The sequence below is a fragment of the Clytia hemisphaerica genome, unplaced genomic scaffold, assembly GCF_902728285.1.
Source record: "Clytia hemisphaerica strain Z4C2 unplaced genomic scaffold, Clytia hemisphaerica genome assembly, whole genome shotgun sequence".
NCBI classification, from domain to species: Eukaryota; Metazoa; Cnidaria; class Hydrozoa; order Leptothecata; family Clytiidae; genus Clytia; species Clytia hemisphaerica.
This window is the reverse complement of record NW_027103562.1, coordinates 1,616,494-1,641,877: the sequence shown is the minus strand read 5'-3', so window position 1 is coordinate 1,641,877 and position 25,384 is coordinate 1,616,494. Positions and strand designations below refer to the sequence as shown.

The window sequence follows — 25,384 nt, the reverse complement described above, 5'->3', positions numbered from 1 at the left end:
TAATAGAATTCTTTTTAATATAAGTTGACTGAATTGTTTATCGTGAAAATTTTTAAAAAGAAAACCCTAATTTAAGCAGATATGTCATATCTTCGCTGGGGTTACTAGGATTGAGAGCCGACAGGTATGTGCCGCCCGACTTTCGACCCTTGTACCCTTAGCGGGACTAAAAGGGAGAAAAAATAGGAAAATTTTGCGATTTTTGCGACCCTTATTGTTATTATTTTACGACTCATTTAACCAAATTTTGATCTTTCAAGGAGCCAAAAGTAGAAATATTCCTATTTTTCCGACCTTTAGTGGGACTGAAATTTAATTTTCTGGTTTTTCCAAAAAAGACACCCTAAGGGCGGCACATAGCCGTGCCCTTCACTTGCCTAAGTACACCCCCCTCTCGGTGGTACGGCAATCATTCCCCTAAAATAAAGTTTAAAGTTTTCTTTCACAAGGGCGTCTTTTGAATGATTCAGACTGGGGTCAATGTAGCATATCCAGGGTCACTGTGTCAAAATAGAGATTTTTTAATAGAACTTTTATTCGATTTTTTCAAAATATAAATTGACTGAAATGTTTATCTTGAAACATTTAAAAAAAAGTCAAACTTAAATGATTAAATCAGGTATATTATATCTTTGCAAAAAAATTATCAATTTAAATGAAAAATTACAAAAATAGGCAACCATGTATCAGTAATCATTTAAGCGGAAAGATTTTCGAAATGGAAATTTCTGATCAAAGCATTGCTTGGAGTATAGAAACGATCTCCGAAGTAAACATTGACATGTTTGAAGACTTGGGGTTTCTTGTTAACAATAGTGTACACTTCAACATTGTTGAAGAAAATGGAGTATCGATATTCACCACTTTCCAACACCTATAAAAAAGGAAAATAAGAATAATTCATCTATTTTGATTGGTGGACACTCAACCTCGTCCCAGGCCTAATCTCTTTGTATAATTTACGGGCTGCAAAATTATATCAATGCAGTCAAAACATGTGATTACTCGAAAAAGTTCACGTGATTTTATTCCATACTTTACAACTTACTGATAATTTTATTAGTGTCCATAAAATTGAACCTGAATCAGAAATAAATGTCATGTAACAACACATAAAGATTTTAAGTTTAAAAGCGTGATTTGACGTCTGACTTTAATTTTGCAACCTGTGTATTGATGAGGAGATTAATCCTGGTAGTATCTGCCAAAAACCTTTCAATTATTTTCAAAGCTATTGCTTAGAGACAAAAAGTGAGTGGCCATATATCCGTTATCAAAAAGAGACCCCGAAAATTCCAAACTGGAACAAAACTAAAGTTAACAGAGGCTTTTCAGATTTTGCAAAAGTTAAGTATTCAAGACCCTTTCTGTGGTTGCCGAACTAACTCTGTTGAAAACACTCAACACTTTCTTCTGCGCTGCTCTATATATTCCCATGCAAGAAATCTTTGTTCGACAAACTTCAGACCCTAGGCATTATTTTTCATCCGCCACTTAACCCTCCTTTTTTCTGTCGGCTTTTATTATATGGGGATGAAAGTTTGACTTCAAATCTAAATAAATCTATTCTTTGTTCTGTTGTTGAATTTCTTAACGAAACTGGAAGGTTTAGCGGTGCTTTATTTTAGACTTTTACCTAACAACTGTAGCTTCCTTCTCCAAGATTTTTTTTTTCTATTTACTTATTTAGCTCACTATTTGCATTATGCATTGCTCGCTGCTCGCAGTTTGAGCACTCTTGTGACTCCACAATGCAATCCATAAAATGTGTAACCGTACATCCTGTGCCCAAGTTCAGGAGTTGCCATAAAGCCATTATGGTAATAACCGGGAGGGCACATTGCTATACATTGTATTTACTTATTTTTTTTTTTACATAGTCTAGTACCTCTGGCGATATAACGTTAGTTCCTAGCGGGGGGAGGGACTATATTTTATGTTTAAGTAATGTTTTGTAATATATGTTCGTAGTGTACACGTGTCTTTGTTTCAATAAAGAAAAAAAAAAAAAGAGTATTCAAGAAAAATCTGCCATTATGGAAACAAACGTTTAATTTGTAGAGGTGACTTATTCTTATTCAAAACCTTTGCTCTCATAATAGCGTTAGCTACGTTATTTTAGACAACTTCGAAAATTTCTACTCCATTTATTCATGACGCGTTTTAAAGTAAAATTCAAAACTAGATTAAACTAGAGACTAGACAAAAGTTGTATAAAATTTGCCACTACTGGCAAAAACCGGGGTATTTCCGTAGAAAACATTGCGTCATGAATATCATGAATCATATACCTGTTGTAAGTCGACTTTGGTGAATTTGTTCATCGGAATTGTGCGATCAATATAGAAATTACCACGACCATTAACTGCATTACACATATGAAGTCTTGTGGATCCGCTAAACAAGAAAAAAGCAGGAATTCTGCTGCCATAGCCACAGCAGTTACCGGCATTGGAGGTGGCGTGAAAAATGTTTGTCCACCCATGTCTGACGCCCAAAGGTTTGATTTCCATGGTGAAACGATAAGCTTTTTGGATGATAGGGATTGTCTTGATGTATTGGTTTCGTGCGATCTCATAAACTGGAAATATGAAGAAATGATTGTAAAACAACAGTTTTTCTCTCGTGTCACAATGGCTAATAAGCTCTAAGCGCCGGCCTTGCTAGAAAAGGGAAGGCTTCTTAAATATGTCCGAACCGATTTCATAGAAAAAGACCTTGTTTAAATAGTTGCATTGGAAAGGCCTCGCTTCTTTTGGCTAGTTGACGGACAATTTTTAGAGAGGAAGAAAATTCTAGTCAAAACATAGACATTATTTTTTACCATCGTGTTCGACGACTGGTGTAGCCAAATGAAAATCTTCGATCAAGACATCTGCTCCTTGATGTATCTTATCACAAGTCAACAAAACGTTTCCTTCAAATCTCTTTGGTTTGGTATTAAATGTCTCATAAATGACATGGTCATCCAAGGATACTGTATACCTGCAAAGTAGAACATTTACGAATTACTACAGCGTATAGAATAATAGAAGCTCGAATTAGAGAGTGTCAACTGTACTTACCTGTAGAGAGCTTGAGTCTACTACTTGAAGTTAATTTTTCAGATTAATATTTGACGACGCTGAGTCTAGTCAAGCTCAAAAGTATCCAGGCTAGGAATCCAATTCAAAATTACCGCCAATATACCGCGTCCAAGACTAAGGGCCATAACTTTTTAACATCTTGATTTGAAAGAGTGTAAACCTTGAACGAATATGAAAATACCTTTCTGATGGTACCAAAATCCATTGTTTAACTCTCAAAGTACAAGCTTTTATTCCAGTTTTTTAAGGTGAAGCAGAGTTTTAATACTTAGCTCTAGTTTAAGCTAAGGCTACACTGATAGTTTTTTCAGGCGGCTGCAATGCAATTGTTGCATTGCAGCCGCCTGAAAATTGTTGCTGTCTAGCCATCTAAGAAAAGGAACCAGGAAAAACGTCAAAAAAACATTCGAATTACAAAACATTCGAAATACAAAACATTCGAATTACAAAATATTCGAATTACAAAACATTCCATTTTATCAAAAACATTCGATTTTCGAAGGTCCGACGTTCGAATGACGTAATAAGATTGGAATGTCAGATACATCGTCAAAAAAATTGCAGATTCTTCTGCAACAAAATCAGTTCAAACTGATTTTGTTGCAGACACTTGCAATTTGTTCTGCAATATTTTTATTGCGTTGCAGAGCAATTGCAGAAAAAATTGACGTGCTACATTTTGCAATTTCTCGCGCGCTTGCAACGCAACGCTAATTGCATTGCAGCCGCCTGAACGGTCGACTTTCTACCCTGCATATTCTAATTGTTTTTAAATGGACGAAAAGTGGGCGCAAAGTTGGCAGTTAAAATGTTTGCTTGGAAAAGATTAAAAGAAAACATTGCATTGACGTCAAAAGAGGGCAGTGCATTGACTCTTGACAGCCAACTATCTTCCCAAATTAATGAACAGGGGAATAGGAATAGGCGGGGTGAAAAGTGGGCCGTCGAAACTAGAACTTACTTGTATAGCCCAAATTCAGTCAAGACTTGTTTGATTTTTACGTAAGTCATTTCATTGTAAGGAATGGATTTTGAAACAGCTCGGTTGGGATCACCATTGACGTCATTGAAGATATGTAACACTGCTTTATCTTTAATGAAAACACCGGGAATTCTGAACCCTGAAACTCCATCTTTGACCTGGTAAAGAAAACAGTAACAGTAACATGTAAGTAGTCTATAAGAGATAGATGTCGTGCTTTGGCTAAAAAGTGTGCCAAGGTTAGGTAGGAATTCCTACCTACCTACCTAGGTCACGTGACATTAAAATAGAATTTCAGCGGTTGACCAATAAAAAGCTTCGCGGGTTTTCGAAAACAATAGCAGCAATATCTTTTGCGTAATTCACTTTTTTTTTGCTTGGAAGAGCTTTTTGAGGTTCTAGCAAAAGTATTTTAAGGGTCGTAAATTCTAAAAAATTATACGGAATAACCCAAAAAAGTCCAGGCGTTTATATGAATTTATAATTAAAGGCAAAAACCCTGTCCTTGTTAGGTGCTTCCTTTTAAAACATTATGTCATGGATATCACGAATATATATTTTCGACCGTATCCCACTAAAACCGTCCCAATCCTTTTTTGAAGCATTTTTCTAATGTCTATATGTGCGAAAAAAGGACTGGGACGGTTTTAGTGGGATAAAGCGGACAAAACAATGCCCGCACGGCAATTGGTGGCTACGGTCAAAAAGGTGTATATAAAAAAGTTTTGAACCTTGGTATTGCTGATTGATAAAATTCCTTTGTAGTTTCCGTAATATTGTTTGTTGGGTTTGACTTTGAAAGAGACTTCATAAGACTTGTCGATGACGGGGATCGACTGACGCACGTACCCTTGTTGTGGCTTGAAAACTAAAGTTAGAAAAGATAAGAACTGTTGATTTTAATTATAAGTCTTTTTTTATAAGAACATCCAAAATTTTTGAATCCTTCGGATGTTCTTAATTTTTTGAGTTTTAAACCTCAAAATGTTTTTAAAATATCCTTATTTTCCCCATTTTGTGAGTATTTTTGTCCATTTTCCTAATAAGTCGGGTGTTTTAGAGTCCTCGTTTAAAAAATTAATCGATGGCTAATTAATTTCACAGCAAAAATTTTGGTCTATAAGGTTAAAAGGCTAAAGTTACAACCAAAGGCTTTGACTTAACTAAGGCTCTAGAATATGGACGTAATGCAGATGTTAGCTGAACGTTGTTTTTTGGCGATATGCGATTAGTGAAGTCTTTGAATTAAAGGATCAAATATTTGAGTGACAAAATAAGAAATTTTCTCAAAGTAAGATAAAGGCGGCAACCTCTTTACTCATAGTAACAATAAAACCTTATTCTTTTTAATTAATTTGCCGTCTTTAAAGGTTTTATTTTTACATAAGTGTTTCTGTTTCGTATCAGACACATATTTCATATCGGGGCAGTGTCTTCCTATTGTTATATTATGCTGATATAAGCATAAAAATGTTTTTCTTTTCCTCTTTCTGACCAATCTTGCTCCACATCCGTGTCAATTCAATGTGAAAAAGCTAAATTAAAATTGATGAGTCAACAAACGATATCACTCTTATTTAAAAACAAAACCTTTTTAACTTTTATACTTACATTGTTTCGGGAGGGGACTTTGGAAGTTGAAATATCTCAAAATAACTTTTGAAGGATTGTACCATTTGTCAGACGCATATAACTGAACGTTATTAAATTCCTGAGGCTTGTTGTTGACAGTAGATGCTATTCTTCGCTCGTTGAAGTAAACAGAATACAAATATGAGCCATCGGATCTTTCAACTTGTTGAACAGTCACATTAGTGAATTTTCCCATAGGAATATGCTCATTTACAATATGGTTTCCATTACCGTTCACACTGTTGGTAATGTGAAGACGAGTGGATTTTGAGAACATAAATAAAGCAGGGATTCGTTGTCCGTATCCACAGCAGTTACCTGGTACAAAAGGAAATTTTAATTAATGTTTGGAGGTGGTATGTTACTCTTGTATCCTGAATCGGCTGATACTGCAAGACGTCCTCAGGCGGGTTACATGGTTTTTGACGTCATAACGATGACGTCATAAAAATTTAAAATTGAATCAGAAAAATGTCAGAAATAATATGTACAGGACGTCTTAGAAAAACCTATATAGTAGCTCAAAGTCCTGTTTGGACATGTGCATAGTTTTGTGTTGTTTTTGCTCTGTGGGTAAATTTTATGTCAAGGGTTCAGGTATAAACAGATCTTCCAGCTGAATTTCTCACTTTTACCAGTCAATCAAACTATATATGTGACCCGGTTCCGTTCCGTTCCGAAACAGTTCCGAAACAAGTGTGAACGTCAAAAAAGAAGACGTTACAAAGCAAAACAGATCGAAACGGTTTCGTTCCACTTTTTTCATCGAATAACGGAACAACTCCGTTTTCTTGCTCTGAAACGTTCCGAATTCAATACGAACACTCTCGATCCGTAACGAAAGTTATATCGGAGCGAAACGGAACAGTAACATGTGAAACAGTTTTGAATAAAAATAGAATCTTTCATACCACTTTTATCATAAGCATGAACAATATTGGACCATCCACTGATCGTACCAGTAGGCATAATTTCAAAAGTGAAAGAATACGATTTATGAATCTTCTCAATCTTCTTGAAAAGCTTGTTCTTCGAGACCACATCACCTGGAACAAGAAATGAAGATCTCTTCTCAATTTTGTTGGAATGGGCCAAAAAAATAAGAATAGGGTAAGAATATCACCATCATAAATTAAACTTAAGAATTCCAAAGGGGTAGCTCAAATTTAAGAGAATGAAATTCCAAAATGAACCTCAACATGTGGAGTACGCACTTTGATTGGAAAAGCCCTATAAAGACTTACCACATGGTTTCAAATTGCATTTCTTGATTTCACTTGAAGCTCCAAGTTGTTCACAATCTCTTCCTCCCCTGGAAGGAGGAGGGTTGGTACATGTTCTCTCTCTCACTTGTTGACCTTCCCCGCAGGTGGCGTCACATGACGACCAATCTGTCCATTGACTGTATCCTCCGTTTACAGCTGTATTGAAAGAAAAGGAATGTATTTGATCTGGTGTCTTAAAGGAATAATCAGATAGTTTGAGATATGCCCTGGAGTAACCTAGCTGGTACACAACGTCTTTTCAACGTTTTTCTAATATTCATAACGTTAAATGAACGTTGAAACAACTTTGTGTGTCAGCTTAGGCTGCTGACATCCACTAACGGATTCGTGCTCCTTATATACTACCTGGGGTTTTGTAGAGGTCTGCGATTCAGACTAGTGTCAGCTGGGAACCATCTACGGTCCTGAGTAAAACCTTCAAGTATTTTGGTTTAACTATTTTCCAATGTCGAGATATCACAATTTGAAATTACGGAACTCTCTGTTCACAGCTGTGCAGAAGAAAAAAGCTTAAGCGTCAAGAAGGCCCAATGACATATATCAATAGTCGAATGTTTGTTTGCAAGGCTACAAGGCAAATTTTCTTCAAAAAGAAACTTGAATTAACAAAACGCTGCTTCTTCAAAAACGGTCATACAGCACCACAGACAACGAAATGCTAATGAGAGACCCGATGATGGGCCAAAAGTAATGGGTATATGTTTCGGGCTGTTTTTCTTTTTAGAAACAATTTCTATAAGATCAGGAGTCATGATTTCAGCCTCAGATTTCATAAATGGCTAAAAAAGTTCTGCTGATCTTGAATTTCTTCTAAACAATAATTTTGTCTTTTCTAAAACCTTAAATAGCTTATTTTGACTATTTCTGAAGTTGTATTTTTGTCGATTTCGCTCATCCTTCTAATAATTCGAAGGTGCTTAGGTTCTTAGCCTATACTAGCCGTCATCCGCGTCAGCCCAGTTTTTCGGGCTTACGTCACTTTAAACTTTTGAAGCTAGGGAAGAGAAAAATCAAATTTCTTCAGAAAATCGTCAAAGTGGAACTCACTAAGAAACAAGATAAAAATTTTCGGTTTTTGGTAAGGTGCTCGTTTCGATCCTTGACATTGAATGAGGAGTCTCAACACTTACAAGTGGGTTGTGTAGGCATTGCACGTCTCATTTCGTAGATATACATGCTCTCAACTTCACCTGCACATAAATCAGTATCGCTTGTTTTGCATTCTTCGTACCTAAAATTAACATAAGAATGAGGAAATAAGAATATCTAGATAAGATAAGCGTCCTAATTTTATATGGCACTGCTTTAAGCACAGCGTTTAGCACTTTTGTCAAAATTTGCAAAGTCTAAATATACAGGCGAAAGATGAATCTTAAATCAGGGGTAACACCCCTGTCTCAGTGACCGGGCGACGATTCATTAGCCCAGTGTAGATAAAACAAAAGAGTTAAATAGCATAGGGATGAATTTTTTTAGCGATTGGAGATTTCAAATTTTGTCATTTACAGTGCGAGAAAAAGTCAGCTCACCGGAGGCGGTTTTAGGCCAAAAGGGATGAAATCCTTACGAGTCTTTGATACAGAGTATAAGGACAGAAATAAAACAGTCTATGTTCATTGTTTTTAAAAAGTATACACGATATTCTTACCATTGTCCCATTAAACATTGTTTTGACACGTGACCTTTAGATTTCTTTAAAAAGTCTTCGAAAGCAGCAGCGTCCTTTGCTCCATAGCAGATTTCATAATTTCCAATGGCGAAATATTTGTATCCTTTTTTCACTGCGATATCTTTACATTTGCAAACGAGGCTGGAAGGCAAAATTTAATCTAGTTTAGTCGGCATAGCAGGCCTTAGAGCTCAGATTCAAGAGCTTTCAAAATTTGACAATAAATCTAGGTTGGCTCTCCCTGATTCGATCTTCATGGGGACCAAATATTTTGTTCGAATTAGAGAAAAATAACAGTAATTAATTCAACACTTTTAAGCTAAGGGGACCAATATTTTAATTCAAATTAGAGTGATTCGAATAAAAAAGGTTCGAATTAGAGTGAGTTTTAAAAGGTTCCAGCATCTATGGTTCCAGGTATGTTCATTTCAACTTAAAAAGAGCTGTAACTTACGTTTGTAAATGCTTTGAGAAGTTGTTCCAGTCGGCTTTTTGGCCGATATAACCTTCAGGGTAATCTTGAAGAGTAGTGGCTAATACATCTTTGAAAATGTGTCTTTGGTTGTTGAAACATCCCATTTTGACATGATCATGCGCGCACGTGACATGATTGTAAACACCTGAATAACAAAAACGATGTTACTTTATCGAACCTTTTTACGCTGACCCTTATGGCGTCATGAGTCGTCAATGACGTAATGAGGACCGGGGTAAGGATCGGAATTAAATTAGGGCAGGGTAGAGATTGAAAAAAATTCAGCCTTGTCGTAATAAGAGCCGGTGTAGAAGAAACCAGCTCTAAATAACAGCCGGCGTAAAAAAGGATCGATAATACATGGACTGTGTTTTTTAAATAAGATTAAGTGAAAATAGACGCCATGTGCCGCCAAAAAATTGGCTTTCGAAAAAAAAACAATTACAGTTCTTAAGCAGTGAAAAGGGACTCTTACACCCTTACAGTGCATTTTACTGGATCTTTCTGACCCTTACAGTGTTGTTTGGTTGCAAGTTTTTAAGTTCAATTTGTATAAAATATGTTACGGATGAAAATTTATATTCTAGCCAATCAGTCATGCAGATTTAGGGCTTCCAACATCCATAAGAAAAATAAGTTTCAAAATTTTTCCAAAAACAAGGAAGCTGTCAAGCAGAAAAACATCGAAACTGTCAGCTTAGTTGACATCGACAACGAATATATGATAAAAATTACAATATTAATCTGGGATTTCGATAGAAATCATTAACGCCGATGTGGGAAAAAGTTCTACCGGGGCTGCGAGGGTGTGTTATTCTCTTCCCATTCATAAAATTGGGTCATTCTAAACCCCTAAAAGCAAATATACTGCTTACCATCTTGTCCAGCTTTGATTCCACTCAGAAAAAGAATGCCAACGGTGAGAAAAGACGCTTTAAGCAACATCTTTCTCGATTATACTGAAAGAGAAGTACAATGAAGAAATTAAAGTACGCAAAAGCGAGGCTTTCATCCAAAACCTGGGAACTAGAAGCCAGTAAAAAAACTAGTCTTTTGCTATAATAAACTTTCAAAAATTGCACTGAAATTTGTTTAAGTCCAGATAAATGTTATCCACCAGAAAATGGTTTAAATAATGAAAAATCTCACCACGTCTGTCCAGTAGTGAGTCTGTAACCAAAATAACTAATCCGTCAATATTGTGCCCTTAATTTATGATCCGAAAAATAAGAATGGTGCACTATTTTTCTTACCTTGCTGACAACTTTGTTGACAAAGACTGTACAAAAAGCATTTCTTTGGTTTTACTACATTTCACATGGAGGATTGAACACCTGGTGAAAACTTGCACCTGTTTTAGGGTACATTTTTTAGAAAAGGTGTAATATCGAAATCTGGCACTACACAATCTCAAGTTTAACAAGTTTATGTGATTATTTAACAGCCTTAAAAAGTGCAAAAATATTATGACCTGATTCATTATTTTTTCGTATACTTCATATAATTTGGAATTGAAAAATGAATGATATGATTGTAGAGCTAGCTACCGATTTCCTTTTTAACACTTTAGTGAAAGATCTGTTTTGACTTTATCATATTTTGTTTTTTTTATCATGTTTTTATTTTTACTTCACGCGATGGCATATGAGTCCCTTTAGTTCATTTTTTTATGACTTGATTTTGATAGTGTCTAATCAATAAGTAACTCTGCGACCGCAGTTGGAGGCGACCCGAAGGCTCCTCTTTCGATAGCTATCTACCCGAAGGTAGGGGAAGGCGCCACTCTTTCTCCCTGGATTGCTTCACTCACCCTTTATCTTTCTCTTAATTGCAGAGCATCAAGCAGAGAGGCATCAAGTACCATTTTGAGAATCTGGCTGGGGGTTGAACCCACAACCGTGTGCACCGTAGCACTACAGTCGCTACGGTCGTCTAATCTCCTTACGTATTTTGGATTTTTGATGCTTACTGAGTCGCCCGCAGACCTCTACAAAACTGCAGGTAGCATATATAAGGAGCACGAATCCGTTAGTGGATGCCAGCAGCCTATGACCACACCATAATTTAGAGCACTATAGTTTCTAGGTTAAACAAATCAAAGAAACTTCGGTAAAATATAATTTGTCGACAAAAAATATTGGTCTACACAAAATTTTGTCCATTGCCAATAATAATTTAACCTCGTAGTCGTACCCAACCTCTTGGACGCTATTTGCGTTACTTATTTACGTTACTTATTGACGTCAGAGAATAAGAAAGCTGATAATACACAGGGAACGAGACAACCAGCTTTTTTAAGCTTCCTGATAGCGCCAGACAATACCAGAGTTTTTCACGACGTATTGTTTTGAGGTTCCCCCTCTGAGAGGGGGCTCGCATCAGCCAACACCAGGATATTCTTTGGCGTCGCTAACACCAGGGTATTCTCTGGCGTCTATCAGTAACGTAATTAAGCCTGGAATACACTGGGACAAGGTTGCCAATAATTTAGGCATTTTTGTGCCGACACTTGAGGGCCTTATAATTCTTTCATAGGTAATAAAGTTGACTTTAAAGACTGGTAAAAGTATTTACTAATTACTAAACACTAAACAAAACAAATAAACAGCCGTGGGGAGAGGACTTTGCACTAGAGCATATCTCACGTTTATCGTTTCGTCTGTTTAAAAAATCTCAAACCAGAAAAGACAATGACAACAGACCATCAATGAAATATAAGCCCGAAGGACTAGAATTGAATCTCCTTGGTAGGATTTGAAGCCAACAAATCCTACCATTACCAAAGTTGCGCGGCCTAGCGCGGCCTGCCTGGTTGTGGTTTTTGTAATTTTTCGGATTTTGATAAAAATTTCATCCCAATGATGGAAAGACTGCCCGGGGGGGGGGTACTTAGGCAAAAATAGGTGCTGGGTATGTGCGGACGGTAAGGGTCGGGGTTTTCACCTTTCAAAGTCTCTCTAAGGCAAGGGTTACAAAAATCAGGAAATTTCAAAGTAGTCTCTCTAAGGGTGGGAAAAATCAAGATTTTTAGAAAAAAATTTTAATTTTGAGAGAAAAAAATTACAAAAAAAGTCTCACTAAGGGTAGGAAATTTTTGAAAATCAGAGAAAATTTTTATAAAAAGTCTCTCTAAGGGTCACTTTTTCACTAAAATTTGGTCTCTCTAAGGGTCGGTTTTCGGAGGTCCTGTCCGCACATACCCCTCATTCACCAACCCTAGTACCCCCCCCCCCCCGGGAAAGACTGCCACCGGGGCTGTGAGACAGGGGTGTTGTAGTTGGCCAACACAGACAGAGAATCGTTTATCAATCAACCAACGTATGACGGAAGCCCATTAATTAGCGCAATTTAGATTTTCCTTTAGTTTTTTAACGACGAAACTAAAAAAATTGACGACGAAACTAAGAAAATTGACGACGAAACTAAAAAATTGATGACGAAACTGAAAATAAATTGTTACTTCGTTCACACGCATCATTATTATTCCGGATCATCATTTTCCGACCAAATCTTACGGACTTTGAAACGGTAAGGTCTTTCTCGGCTGCCGTAGTAATAAAAAGTTAAAAATGGTACCAAATTTCAAAAAAAATTCCATTGTCTCGTGTCTCAAAATGTAAACAAACATTACAAAAGTTTCCAAGACACTCAAACAGAGCTGGATTGGCACAGATTTGCTAAGTATCCCATGGATAATGGCAGCAAAAAGTTTAAGGCTAAGGTATGTTACATGTTATGATGTGATCTTTACGAAATTGCTTTTGCAGTTAATTAGATTTGAATTTTGTTGTTTTGCAAGATAATGTTCACAGGCACTAAAATATTTAATCATTCTGTCAATACACCTTTTACCCAAGCTGCAAAGTAGGTAGTTAGAGAGATTTTTTTAAACCCCTTACCCAGAATGTTTTTAATCTATAAACATTTAAAAGACCAGATAGTTGCTATTACGGAATTGTACAAGGTATGTTTGGCATTACAAGAAGTTACTAATTGTTTGTGAGATAGACAATAGACCTTTTTTCAAAGAGGCCACCCCGTTGAATAATTATGTAGTCCATCCAGCAGAAAAACAATGATAAGACCATGCATAGTTATTACAATATGCATGATACAGTAATACACCTTTCCCGTAATTCGTAAAACTAATGCGCGCGCATTATTTTGATGCTCTCCACGGTTTGGTCTCTGGAGGTAAACAAACCCGTTTTTGCCTGCGTTCCCTTAGGGAAAGTTGGTTTTTGAGCTTTTCTTAAGTTCTGTCGAACAAAATCCCTTCAAATTTTAGTATGCACAAGCGACTATCAAAGTTTCTCGACAAAAACGAATATCTTGACAAAAACCAACATGGTTTTCAAAAGGGTAAGTCCACTTCTTCTGCTGTTCTTCAACTGAGTCGAATGATCAAAAAATCTCTTAAAGCCAAAGAATATGGTTGTGCTATCTTCTTAGATCTTGCCAAAGCTTTTGACACAGTTAATCACCCTATTCTGCTACAAAAACTTCAAAGATCTGGTGTTCGTGGTCCCATCCTAAAGTGGTTCCACAGCTACCTTTCCAACCGTCTACAAACAGTGACCATAAATCAAACAAAGTCTGATCCCAAACATATTTCTCATGGAGTTCCACAAGGATCTGTGTTGGGACCCCTTCTATTTTTGATCTATATAAATGACATCTCTCTAAACACAACTCTTTCAAGCATTCTTTTCGCAGACGACACTTGCCTATTTCTTAGTGACAAAGATCCTCTCAGGCTTCAAACAACACTGAACTTGGAATTGGACAAAATTTCGAATTGGCTTGTATGCAACAAGCTTACACTAAATGTTTCCAAGTCAAACTTCTACTATTCTATTTTATGGGAAACACAACAAACTTAAAGATTTTAATTTATTTGTTTCAGGCGAAAAGCTCAAAAACACCAGTAGTTGTAGATATCTTGGAGTCATTGTAGATGAGAAACTTAATTGGAAAGAACACACAAAACTGGTAAGCACCAAGATCAAACAAGGGGTAGGTATGTTACACAAGGTAGGTAGATACATCTCAAAAAGAAATCTAATGTCTTTGTACTATGCCCTAATTCAATCCCACTTAACATACTGCATAACTTCATGGGGAAGCCCAGAAACCCCTGGGCTGAACCAAATTAACAAAATCATGGCTAAATCTCATGCCTTCATTAACAACAAGGTTGAAAACAATTCTATTTTGAATGTCGAATTCAAACCACTAAACATAAACAGTTTATTTAAACTTGAAGCTTGTAAACTTGTACATAAATTTTTAAAAAAAGATTTAACCAAATCATTAATCGATCTATTCACTTGCCATCCTCGTCCATATGACATCGACAACCCAGCCAACCGTAATGACAAAAACAGCGTCTTTGTTATTCACTCTAATAAAGCTGATTGCCCGGTCATGTACCACGCCCCTCTAGTGTGGCATCAACTTGATTGTCACAACATTGCCGAATTATCTTCGCATTCCCTCTGTAGTCACCTTAAAGATACGCTATATAGAACACAGTAAAACATTGATTATCGATTGTGTATATGCTTTATTTGGTTTGTTATATAACTTGAGCTACTTTATCTTAAATTTTTATTTTTATTTTTTATTATTGCTGCTTTAGACTTTTCATTTGTGCGTGTAAACGTTATCCTGCCCCAGAGGCAGTCATTCCTCTAGTTTATCATTATTACGAAAACGTTCCGTAATATTTTAAAAGTTTCCTGTAATATTTTTAAAGGATTTTATACTGATGAGTGGCGTAGAAAGCTCCCATTTATGAGCTCTTTTCACTCTCAGGTTTTTATTCACTGTAAATAGTACTACAAAAAGCGAAAGAGAACTTAAACTTAAACTTAAACTTAGTATGTTCAATCTATTCATGATATTATACCACCCTGAAAATATTTTGCCAAAAGAAGATCGCTGTCAAAAGTTAGAGGCTCAAATCCCACTTTCCCTAACCCATCGCAGGCAAAAATGCGTTTTTTACCTCCCAAACAATTTTATACACAACGGTGGAGCGCGCATTTTCCCGGGCCATTTCTGAGAAATTTGAATTACGGGAAAGGTGTATTATGCATGGCTCTATCATTGTTTTTATGGCTGGACTACATAATTATTCAACAGGACGTCCTCTTTTGAAAAAAGGTCTATGTGACAGTGTCTTTTCCAATTACTCCAGCAGAATTTTTTTAATGATAACATCATATAATTGATAATACACCTGTCTTGTAATTCAAACTTCTCAGAAATGGCCCGGGAAAATGTGCACTCCACCGTTGTGTATAAATTATTTGGGAGGTAAACGAACGCGCTTTTGCCTGCGTGCGAGGGGTTTTAGGGAAAGTGGGTTTTCAGCTTCTAACTTTTGATAGGGATCTTCTTTTGGCAAAAGATTTTCAGGGTGGTACTGTATAACTACTAATACTGTGGCGTTGTGGTATAGTGGACATCAACCTTGATTTCTCTGTACAGTCGACCAAGGTTCGATTCCCACTCACAACGGTTCACTTGGCAAGTGAACAAACCTTCGCCCGGGTCAACCCATGCCATGTGAGGGGAATTGGGTAGTCAGTTCAAGGTGCTGACGGGATGCTTACTCAAAGCATCTATAGTTGCGAGAATGGGCTCTCAGAGCCTCCTGTAACTCAGTCTGGGAAATCCTCTCAATTGCACGCTTATGTTCCGAGGGCGTAAGCGCGCAATTGCATGGTTATAATTTACGCCCGTTCCCGCCCCGGTTGAAATTGCTTAGGGATTTCAAGGGGTTCAGAATTCTCTAATTCGGGCGAAGGCATGGTTTAACGGGCAATCCATTTTTACGGAATCTTCTTCTACGATAAATTTTGAGTAAAACTGCCCTAGGCTTTTGAAATTCAACAGAGCTTTCGGAAGGAATTGCGTGTCAGAATAATAAAGGGTGCAATTGCACGTTTATCGCTTACCGCCCATCTCAGAACAATTTCAATAAGCGTATAATTACACGCTTAAAAATTCTGCCAATTCCGCTCGCATCTTTACTCTACCTTTTTTGTTTTGATTTAACTTTGTATTTTAATGAACAGCCAGGTCTTTTATTTGAGGGCTATGCATGTTAGCCTCCACTGATGCAAGTTACCCAATCTCACGGTATGTACAAGATAACTTATCCCGTTTTACTGGCTGGAGTAGTAACTTGTTATCTTGTCTGTCTAGTTCATAGTTTAACATCTATCACCTAATTTTGATACTCTTCCTTAGAGCATAGAAATAAAAGGAAGGTTGGAATGGGCCATTCCAGAATTTGTCTGTAACAGGGGGGGGCGGACGATACAGGATTTCCAAGGACAAAAGTTTTCACCAAAATTCGAAATTTCCAAGGCGAGAGAAGAAAATGTATGAATTTCCAAGGCAATTGAATTAAAAAAGGCAAAAAAGAGTGGAATTTGCAATGCATTTTGCAAAAGTACATTGATTTTTATCGGAATTTCCGACCACCACTGGAAAAGAAAAATTATTTCCGAGGCTAGAAAAAATTAAAAAATGCACGTCGTCCGATGGGGGGTAACAAAAATTTTTTGGAATGGCCCAATAACTGATAGTCAGTACCTTTACCAAATTAGGAACATTTGTCTTATTTTTACCAATACACATTTTTTTTTTTTTAAGAAACACACTTTTAAGAAACATGAGGCTCAGAATGCCTAAAAACTAAGAAACATCTAAGAAACATGCTGAGGCTGAGAATGAGAAAATAACATTTTGTAAATCAGTTTTTCTTTAAGAACCTTCCAATCCAGCCTTCCATGAGGCTGATAATGTCAAAAAGTTTAGAAACATATAAGAAACATTTAAGGCTCAAAAGGCCGATTTCTTAAGAAACATTGAGGCTGCTTGGTAAAACTAGTTTCTTAAAAAAAACAACGTGTATTCCCAAGTAGGAATCTTATTTTTAGTTTTAGGAAGAAAAATATTCCTAACTAGGAAGAAATATTTAAAAGTGTAGTATCTTTCTAATGAGCTACATCTGCAAATTCCAAGTACGACAAATAGATTCAGTATGCCAAATGAGATAACTGTGCAAAAAATTGAAAACTTTCATTCACGGATGGTGGAATTATGAATGCCCCCCAAAAAGAATTCCAAATTAGGAATTTTTTATCTGTAAGGCCTGCTTACACCTAAATAACTTTTTCAAGTAACATATAGAAAGGGCTTTAATGTGTAATCACACCTAAATTCTTTCCCACCTAAATGAAATGGCAAGAATCTTTTTCTTCTATTTTTGGAGAAAATCTAGGTATTTGCTTCATATATATGTATTCCTACTAATTTGGCTAAAGGTACTGACTGATAGACAAAATATTTTCCCCTTTGATGGTTAAGCAAAGAAATATAGTTTCCAACAGTGATTCTAACCGTCCTAACCCTTTGAGCATCCTATCATGGAGGTATAAAGAAACAGGAGATGTATGCTATTGTAACCAAGCTCACCCTAGGATTAAAAAAGTTATGATGTATGCATAATCTCATATCGTCAACTGCTCTTGCTTGGGACGATTGGTCGAAACATGGGACTGGTTGATATCTGGTCTGTATTTTCACTTAGTGTTAAATCTCTTTGACAACAAATTTGTACGGTATATTGTGCATTTTTAATGAGCTCTTTTATCCATAGTTGAAATCTTATTGGCTCATTTAATAAATTATTTTGCTCATTTTAGAAATTAGATCAGAAGAGATTCATTGTTTCTGACATCAGTGTAAGAAAATATTTGGGCTAAAAAAGGAGTAGTTTTTAGCTGAACAACAGCTCCAATGTATCTGAAAAGAGCTAAAGTTAGTTTGGCATTTTAAGAGAACAACACATTGTATCCAGGGGGGTACCGAGTAATGGCCCATAGGGTACTAACTTGATTTTTGGATTTTTTTCCAAAAAATTAGACCACTACCTTTTTTAGTACACTGTACTAACTTTCTTCCACGGCTGGGGCTTTGACACCACCCTTTTAGTACACTGTACTGAGGTTACTCCACGACCAGATTTTTTATACCACCCTTTCAGTACACTGTACTGACTTTTCTCCATGACCAGATTTTTGATACCACACTTTTAGTACACTGTACGAGCTGTTTTAAGATGAGATTTTTTTGATCAGATAAGTTATAGTGCACTGTTCTAATTTCTTTTTGGCCAGATAAGTTTAATTGCCACCATTTACAAAGGTTTTGAAGCATTTTGCTAAAAAAGCACCAAATTTTATAAAGGGAAAGATTTGAATATTAAAATGTTTGAATCCTTGCAGTACAAACACTGAAACAATGAAACAAACAATGAAAGTCATTAGAATACAGTGAAATTCGCTGAAATTAGCACGTCAAAACACTCAAAACCAACTTTGTTATTTTCCTTCTTATGAGAATGACATATGTCTGGCAAGTTGTATGTCATAATATAGAAAGGGCCTTAAAGAAAATGTAACACAGATTGGACTTAAGGTTGGTCTCCACCACGCACGCTGCGTCTCTGAAAAAAATCCAATCAAGTAAACAATTGAGGAAACATTGGGAGAAAATCAGTGAACTAATTTGTATAGTTTAACCAGTCTTGACTTGAAGGTCTTGGACCAGCTTGGACCAGCCAAATAAGGGCAAATATACATGGAAATTCGCTGGGTTCATGTGTTTTTACCACTGAAGTTAGTACAATGTACAAACTTTTCAGTGTGTATCAATTCAGAACACCACCCTTTTTAGTACAGTGTACTAACTTTTTCATTGTATTTTTCTCAGAGGACCACCCTTTTAGTACACTGTACTAACTGAATTTAACCTAAAAAAATACACCACCCCACCAGCTATGGGACAATATACCCCCTGATATATCCAAAAATCTAGGTCAACTATTGTTGAACAGCAGGTATTTAAAAAAGGCCGTTACCGGATGCTTCTGAATTGGATACTTGAATGTTGTATTGAAGTATCAAATTATTTTATGTGCATTATATAGTTTGTGTTGAACTTTAATCATGATGCCATGTGTTAATATCTTTTCACTCAATTTCAGGAAGTTAGAAAGATTATAATGAAAAAATGGACAGAAATGATTCTACTGGAAAGACATCTTCCTTATCCACAACAACCATACCCATCAGTAGAGCTACAACAAAATCAGGACGCAAAATATCAAATACTAGGTCCTTGGCAATAACTGTTGGTGATACGCTGAAAGAAAAACAGGTGATTTATTTCGTTTGTACTTTGAAATATCTTCCCAACTATATCCAAAAGGTTGTTTACTTAACTGTGTTTTAAATGGGTTTTCTTGCAAAGTTTAATGTTTTTAAAATACCTGGTCTGGATCAAAGAAGGGTTTCTCAAATTGAAGATATATTTAAGCTCAAAATATAATCTACCATAAAAGTTATTGAACTGCATGCATGATAGGCTAGTATTTTACCTTTAACATGACAGATCGGATAAATTTCCAGGATGGTTTTATCTATGAAACCATCAATGCATTCTCTTGATTATTTTTGAGTTATTTGAAATTTTTACTTCTACTTGATAATTGTAGAAATAAATCGGGTCTCTTTTTCTTGTACTATTCTGTTCTGTTTTGATTTTTGATTTTTAAACTGTGAAATCTTTATGCTGGAAACTTATTTTATAAACTCCACTATGGTAGTATCTTTTTAATTTACTGTAATAGAAAGATCGAGGAAAAAGCAAAAATCCAATTATATTTAAAATCACAGCACAGCATAATAAGCCTCTTTAAAGAGTATTCTTGATTTTGGTTTGTTTTTTACTGAAATGTTTTTACTGAAATCTTAACCATGCTGTGGGGGAAGGTAGTTTGTGTGTGGTTTGATTTAAATCATGAGAGATTACTTATATTTCCTTTTATTCCTTTTCTCTGTTTTGATAGATCCTCTCTCCTCTCTTTGAAAGTCAAGAGGCAGGCAGGTGGTTTCTCATTAGTGTTTACACATTTTTTTATAAGAACATGCTAAATATTTGAAGTATTCAGATGTTCTTAACTTGAGTTTTTAAAGCCTAAAAAATGTTCTTAAAATGTTCTTAATTTCATTATTTCGTGAGTATTTTTTTGTGCAATTTCATAAGACATTGGGTGCTTTAGAAACCATAAATTGTTAAAATGCTCTCAATATTTTGCCCATCGAAGCCTTATGTTCTTATATTGTTTGTTCTTATAAAGAAAACGTGTATAGCAATTTGATAACTGTGATATATCGATGATAGAATATCTCTATAAAATAAAAAAGGCTTAAATTATATTATCTTAAGCAATTGTAGTAAAGTAGTGAAAATTGAGATAGCAATTGAAAAAAAAAGTTTTCTTTTTCTATAACTTTAGGGCACTGAGACTATGAAATTAAATATTTTTGAAAGTGAGAATTTGTTTTGGAAATTTTTAAGAAATAGGTTCCTATAGTTTCGGCATACAAATTCACAAGGTGATAAGACCTTGGAACTTTTATGATTGTAATATTTTTGGATTTTATTTTGACTACCATTGCTTTACGTATACAAATGATAGAATTTTTATTCATCTGGTAAAACGATATTTTCATTAATACAAACACAATGAAACGAGGTTTAACCTGGCGTGCTTCAATCAAAAGACTTCAAGCTAAGGCTGAAAAGGTAAGGGTTGATTTCACACCTATTTGTTAAAATCAGTTTTCTGAGACTTGAGATCTAAATTACCTGCAAGATCAAAAATTTGCGGAATATCAATGTATTCAATCCATTTTTTTGTTCACTGAGGAATTTGGTGAATTGAGAATAATATATAATTGGTTGGTTAAAAAAAGAGAACAATGTACCTTACATTTTACAAGTACGAAATATAAACGAATGGTCGAATAGTCTGTGTTTTGTTCAAATATTCATTGTAATTTTTTGTGCATTTTTTGGTTCGCCGATAAAAATCAGATGACAGCTTTTTATCTTACCCTGGATTAGACTGGACTAGGAATTGTCAGATAAATACATAACATGCTCTGTAATATTGTTAAGATGTCACAAACCTGGTGTTTGAATTGAGAATTCTTCAGGATAACCGATTGTGAAAGCTCTTTTCAAATGGAGCTTAGCCTTTCAGCTACCTTCAGACGAAGTGCTTTAAAAGTAAGATACAACAACAATCTCTCTCTGTAATTCGAGTCTCTGTACATGGGCCCCGTCAACGGGGGGGGGGGGGGGGGAGATCCATGGCGGCCCCCCCCCCCACTTTTTGGTAGACCATGTCATACGTTTTTAAGAGTTACTTTTTTAAGCTGGTTTTAGACCAAATCAAACCACAAAAACTATTATTCTCCCCAATTAGATATCGTTTTAAGGTGTTTTGAGTGTGTAAAAAGTGAAAAATTTCTATCGTCGCCCGACCATGGTAGGCGACATTTTTTTCAAATGTTGGCCTCCTCACTCAAAATGGCTCGCCGGGGCCCATGCTGTAAAGTCGAATCTTTTTGTAATTCGAATGCAAAATTGGTCACTTCATCAGCTGGAAAATCATTTAAAATACTCCATGTAATACGAATTTGCCTATAACTCGAAAAAAATCCTCGATTACTTGAAGATCACATTAGAAAGAGTCAACTGTATAATTATAAAGCTTTTTCTTGCAAATGGTGTTTTTACAAGGTCTTATTTGATTTGGTTGGTCGTTAGCCAGTAATAAAACAATTTTCTTACTTTTTCTAAAGAAAGCGTCTTTATTATTACTTCAAATGACCAATTATTAAGGTATCTTATAAAAACTCCAGCTCATCTGATGGTGTTTTGCAGAAAAATCAATTTTTTGAATTATTTCTGAATGTTTGATTCGTATAAAAGTAAAAGTACAGCCACTAACTGAAACGTACAGCTTTAAGTCCAGATTACCTAAGGTAGGGGTGGGCGCTACTCTTTCTCCCTGGATTGTTCCACTTACCCTTGTGTTGCCTTGATCCTTATTATGATATTAACTTACATAATACATTAGTAGAAAAACTTTTTTAGTCTTCTCTAAACGTAATTTATTATTCGATAAATCATCGACAAAAAAGAAAACTAACTTACAGTATTATTACCACAAAGTGCGTCATGCGGACTCAATCTTCAGGTAATATTAATGTATCATTGGTTTTGCTTTCGACTAGTTGTTGAGAATATAAGATTTATTATTATAAAAACAGTTTATTTCCGTTCAACAGCTTCAGGTCTCTTGATGATAGATTTGGTCTCATCCACTGACCTTTATGTATCCTTGGACCAAGTTACTCAATGTCGGCCAAGCAAAATATTATGATCGGAGTTTCTTTGAAATTGGTACCCGCGTAGAGAGCGCTAGATCTAGTTTCGCTTGTACACTAATGATGTAGCGCCGTTTGTCGTTAGGCAAAGCTTCAAACACTACCATGGCTTCTTTGTGGGTACCAACTTTCAAAAAAACTTCGATCAAAGATGGCGAATATAGCTTGGTCCAGGATTATATAAAGGTCAGTGGTCTCATCATACGTTTTGGCTGTACTGAACCTCTAAAGACGGTATCTGCAATAAAAGTTAAGAAAAAAATATAACATAACTAGTTATTTATTTTTTCTCAATGGTAGAAAATTAGTACTCAAGCTCAAATGAAAATAACAGACCTAATTAAAACTGCTAGAACAGAATAACATGAGAGAGGGGGGAACTTTAATTCTTTGCGATTGACGAATTTTGTTAGTTTATTGGACGCTTTGCGTCTCTGTTTATATGTTGTTTTGCTCTATAACTTTGGCAAGGACGCCATCAAGATTTACTTCGTTTCTACCAGTCTTTTGAAATTTGTCTTTCGAAATGCCACATTCAAGGGGCTGGAAGATTTTAAACCAGAAACTTCATGAAGTATGTAGAATGTTTGGTTTTCTGGTTCCTATTCATGATTATGCACCACTGGAGAGTCTTCTGAGAACTTTTAAAATTTTCCACCCAATACGTCACTTAAACAATAGAAAAAGTGACGTATTCATGATATGCACAACTGGAAAGTCTTCTGAAATTTTTTAAAATTTTCCACCTAATACGTCACTTAAACAATAGAAAATAGTGACGTATTGGGTGGAACAAAAACAGAAAAGTTACATAATTTCGTGAAGTCATTGCAGTGGTACATATCATGAATAATATCATTCGAAAGTACAAGACAGGAAGTGGAAGACAGTCACTGGTCTCTAGTATTCACCAAGTCAGGACAGTGTCGTTAGGATTTAACTTTGCTTTTTTTTCCATATGAAGAACAGAGTGTGAATGTTGAAACTTTTCTGTTTAGTTGAGATACAAACACACAATCTTCTCGACTTGCTAGTAAGAAGAGTATCTTATCAAATCCAAAAGATCTACAAAACCAAAGATTGATTATGATTTCCCTACAGATTTATAAAACATAGTTGCAACATTGAATGAAAATGTATCCTTTCGGAAATTCATACAATCAACTCTCTGTAATTCGAATCTTTCTGTAATTCGAATCTTTCTGTAAAATTCGAATCTTTCTGTAATTCGAACTAAAATATTGGTCCACTTAGCTGGAAAGTGGTTTAAAATATCTTTAATCTTTAATTCAAGTCTTTCTCTTATTCGAACACGATTCTTGGTCCCTCGAAGATCGAATTAGAGAGAGTCAACTGCATTAACATTTTAAACTTCTTTCACAATGGGTTTAACTTCTACTACTACAGGCACGAGTGAAGGAGGAGAAAGAGGCAAAGAAAGCACAATTAGACGCTCGCCATGAATATCTTCTTGGAAACATTTCCGATGCACTCAATGTCGATTACAATGAAATTGTGGAACATATCATTGAAGGAACACAGGTTTGTGACACCTTTGTATATACCTTATCGGGGAAAACTTCGTCGGGGAAAATTTTCGTCAGGGAAAGTTTTTGTCGGGGAAAAATATTCGTCACTTGCTGGTAGTTGGTAAACGCATTAAGACTGGGGAAAGTTTTCGTCGGGGAAAAATATTCGTCATTTGGCCAAAATTTCGTCACTTTTCCCCGACGAAGTTTTCCCCGATAAGGTATTTTTTCAATCCAGTGAAAGTATTATCTCTATTTCATGCAAGTCAAATTATACCACATCTCTCATAAACTCTTTATTTATTATTTATTTTATGTCAGTTTTTTTCTTTGTAGCTTATCATTATCAGGTACTCTTTTTCGTCCGGATATTTCCGGATTCTTTTTCTTTCGATTACCGATTACCGAACCAGCGTCTCTTTAAAGCTACAGATCAAGGAAAAAAAGACTGGGTGAGTTCATCCTTTGCACATTTTTGGCAACATAATAGACTAGAGTCTACTTTTGGCTGAACTTTGCTTTTTGATAATTTTTTATGACGCTGAGTCCAGTGAAGTTGACTAGGAGCATTTGGCGAGGTCGCCATTTTGAAAAAAAAAATTTAAAATCCAAATAACAATAAAACTACTTAAAGTTGAAAGATATAACCAAAAATAGGAAACAAACACGATTAACAGATTTGCAATCCCTTATTTTTAAATAAAAATATTGCTTCATACTGTTTTTACCTTCCAAAAACAACTAAAATCTGGCGGACTGTTTTACAGTCCGCCTAAGCAAAAGCATTATTACCATACACTACCGGGCCACTTAATCGCGCCATCCAGTCTATAAAAAAAGCTTTAAGTGGACCCCGGGCTAGCAACATAATGAAGTTGAAAACCAATAATCTGGAACATCTGATGGCAGTCAACTTTCATTAATTCGAACTTGAGAGGGCTGTCCCGTTATAGAGTATTATTTCGAATTATCAAAAGATTTGAATAATGGAAAGTCGAATCACCGAGAGTCTACTGTAAACAATATGTTCTATAATAATTTCTTTGTTTGTGTTTTCAGATCGAAACAATCACCAGTTTCTTTCGAGAAAACGGACCAAGATCCAGTCTGATTTTTTTCTATCAACAAATGGAAGCTACTAATGATGGAGGTTAGTAGATTGGGCTTTTCTAGAAAAAAAACTTTACCCCCACTGTTGAGGATACTGATTTTTCGAAGTATCGAACCCCCTGGTTATCCTACTTTATTAGTAAAGACCCCCTGGGTATCCACTTTTAAAAATATGCTCAACACCCTGGATATCCCCTCTTATAAAGATGCTTACCCCTGGATATCGTATTTTTTACATGAAAAGACACTTTACCTTCAGGATATCCGCTCCCTTGTAGATATTTAACCCCCCG

At 35.7% G+C, this 25,384-nt stretch overlaps 1 protein-coding gene and 1 long non-coding RNA gene across 2 annotated transcripts; one reads left to right on the top strand and one right to left on the bottom strand.

The window, feature by feature from the left end:
* Window positions 1–610: 610 nt before the first annotated feature.
* LOC136800686 (uncharacterized) lies at window positions 611–10,365 on the bottom strand. Its single transcript, XM_067057345.1, has 13 exons — window positions 10,280–10,365; window positions 10,006–10,089; window positions 9,110–9,275; window positions 8,635–8,796; window positions 8,117–8,217; window positions 6,945–7,121; window positions 6,612–6,746; window positions 5,680–6,018; window positions 4,800–4,936; window positions 4,048–4,226; window positions 2,825–2,985; window positions 2,292–2,581; window positions 611–874 (listed from the first exon to the last, which is right to left on the bottom strand). Exons 2-13 carry the CDS (start codon window positions 10,073–10,075, stop codon window positions 698–700), a joined length of 2,094 nt encoding a protein of 697 aa, XP_066913446.1. The 5' UTR covers window positions 10,076–10,089; window positions 10,280–10,365; the 3' UTR covers window positions 611–697.
* Window positions 10,366–12,363: 1,998 nt separating this feature from the next.
* On the top strand, window positions 12,364–23,988 carry LOC136800689 (uncharacterized). The gene is made up of 3 exons (XR_010845743.1): window positions 12,364–12,851; window positions 19,197–19,369; window positions 23,860–23,988. It is a non-coding gene; the product is annotated as an uncharacterized lncRNA (long non-coding RNA).
* Window positions 23,989–25,384: the final 1,396 nt, after the last annotated feature.

Excerpts from the sequence above, each read along its gene's own strand:
- LOC136800686 (XM_067057345.1), bottom strand. The coding sequence starts at position 10,075 with ATGTTGCTTAAAGCGTCTTTTCTCACCGTTGGCATTCTTTTTCTGAGT. Across the intron at positions 8,797-9,109 it reads TTCTCAAAGCATTTACAAAC|CCTCGTTTGCAAATGTAAAG; the intron begins GTAAGTTACAGC and ends TTTGCCTTCCAG. Across the intron at positions 8,218-8,634 it reads CAATGTTTAATGGGACAATG|GTACGAAGAATGCAAAACAA; the intron begins GTAAGAATATCG and ends TGTTAATTTTAG.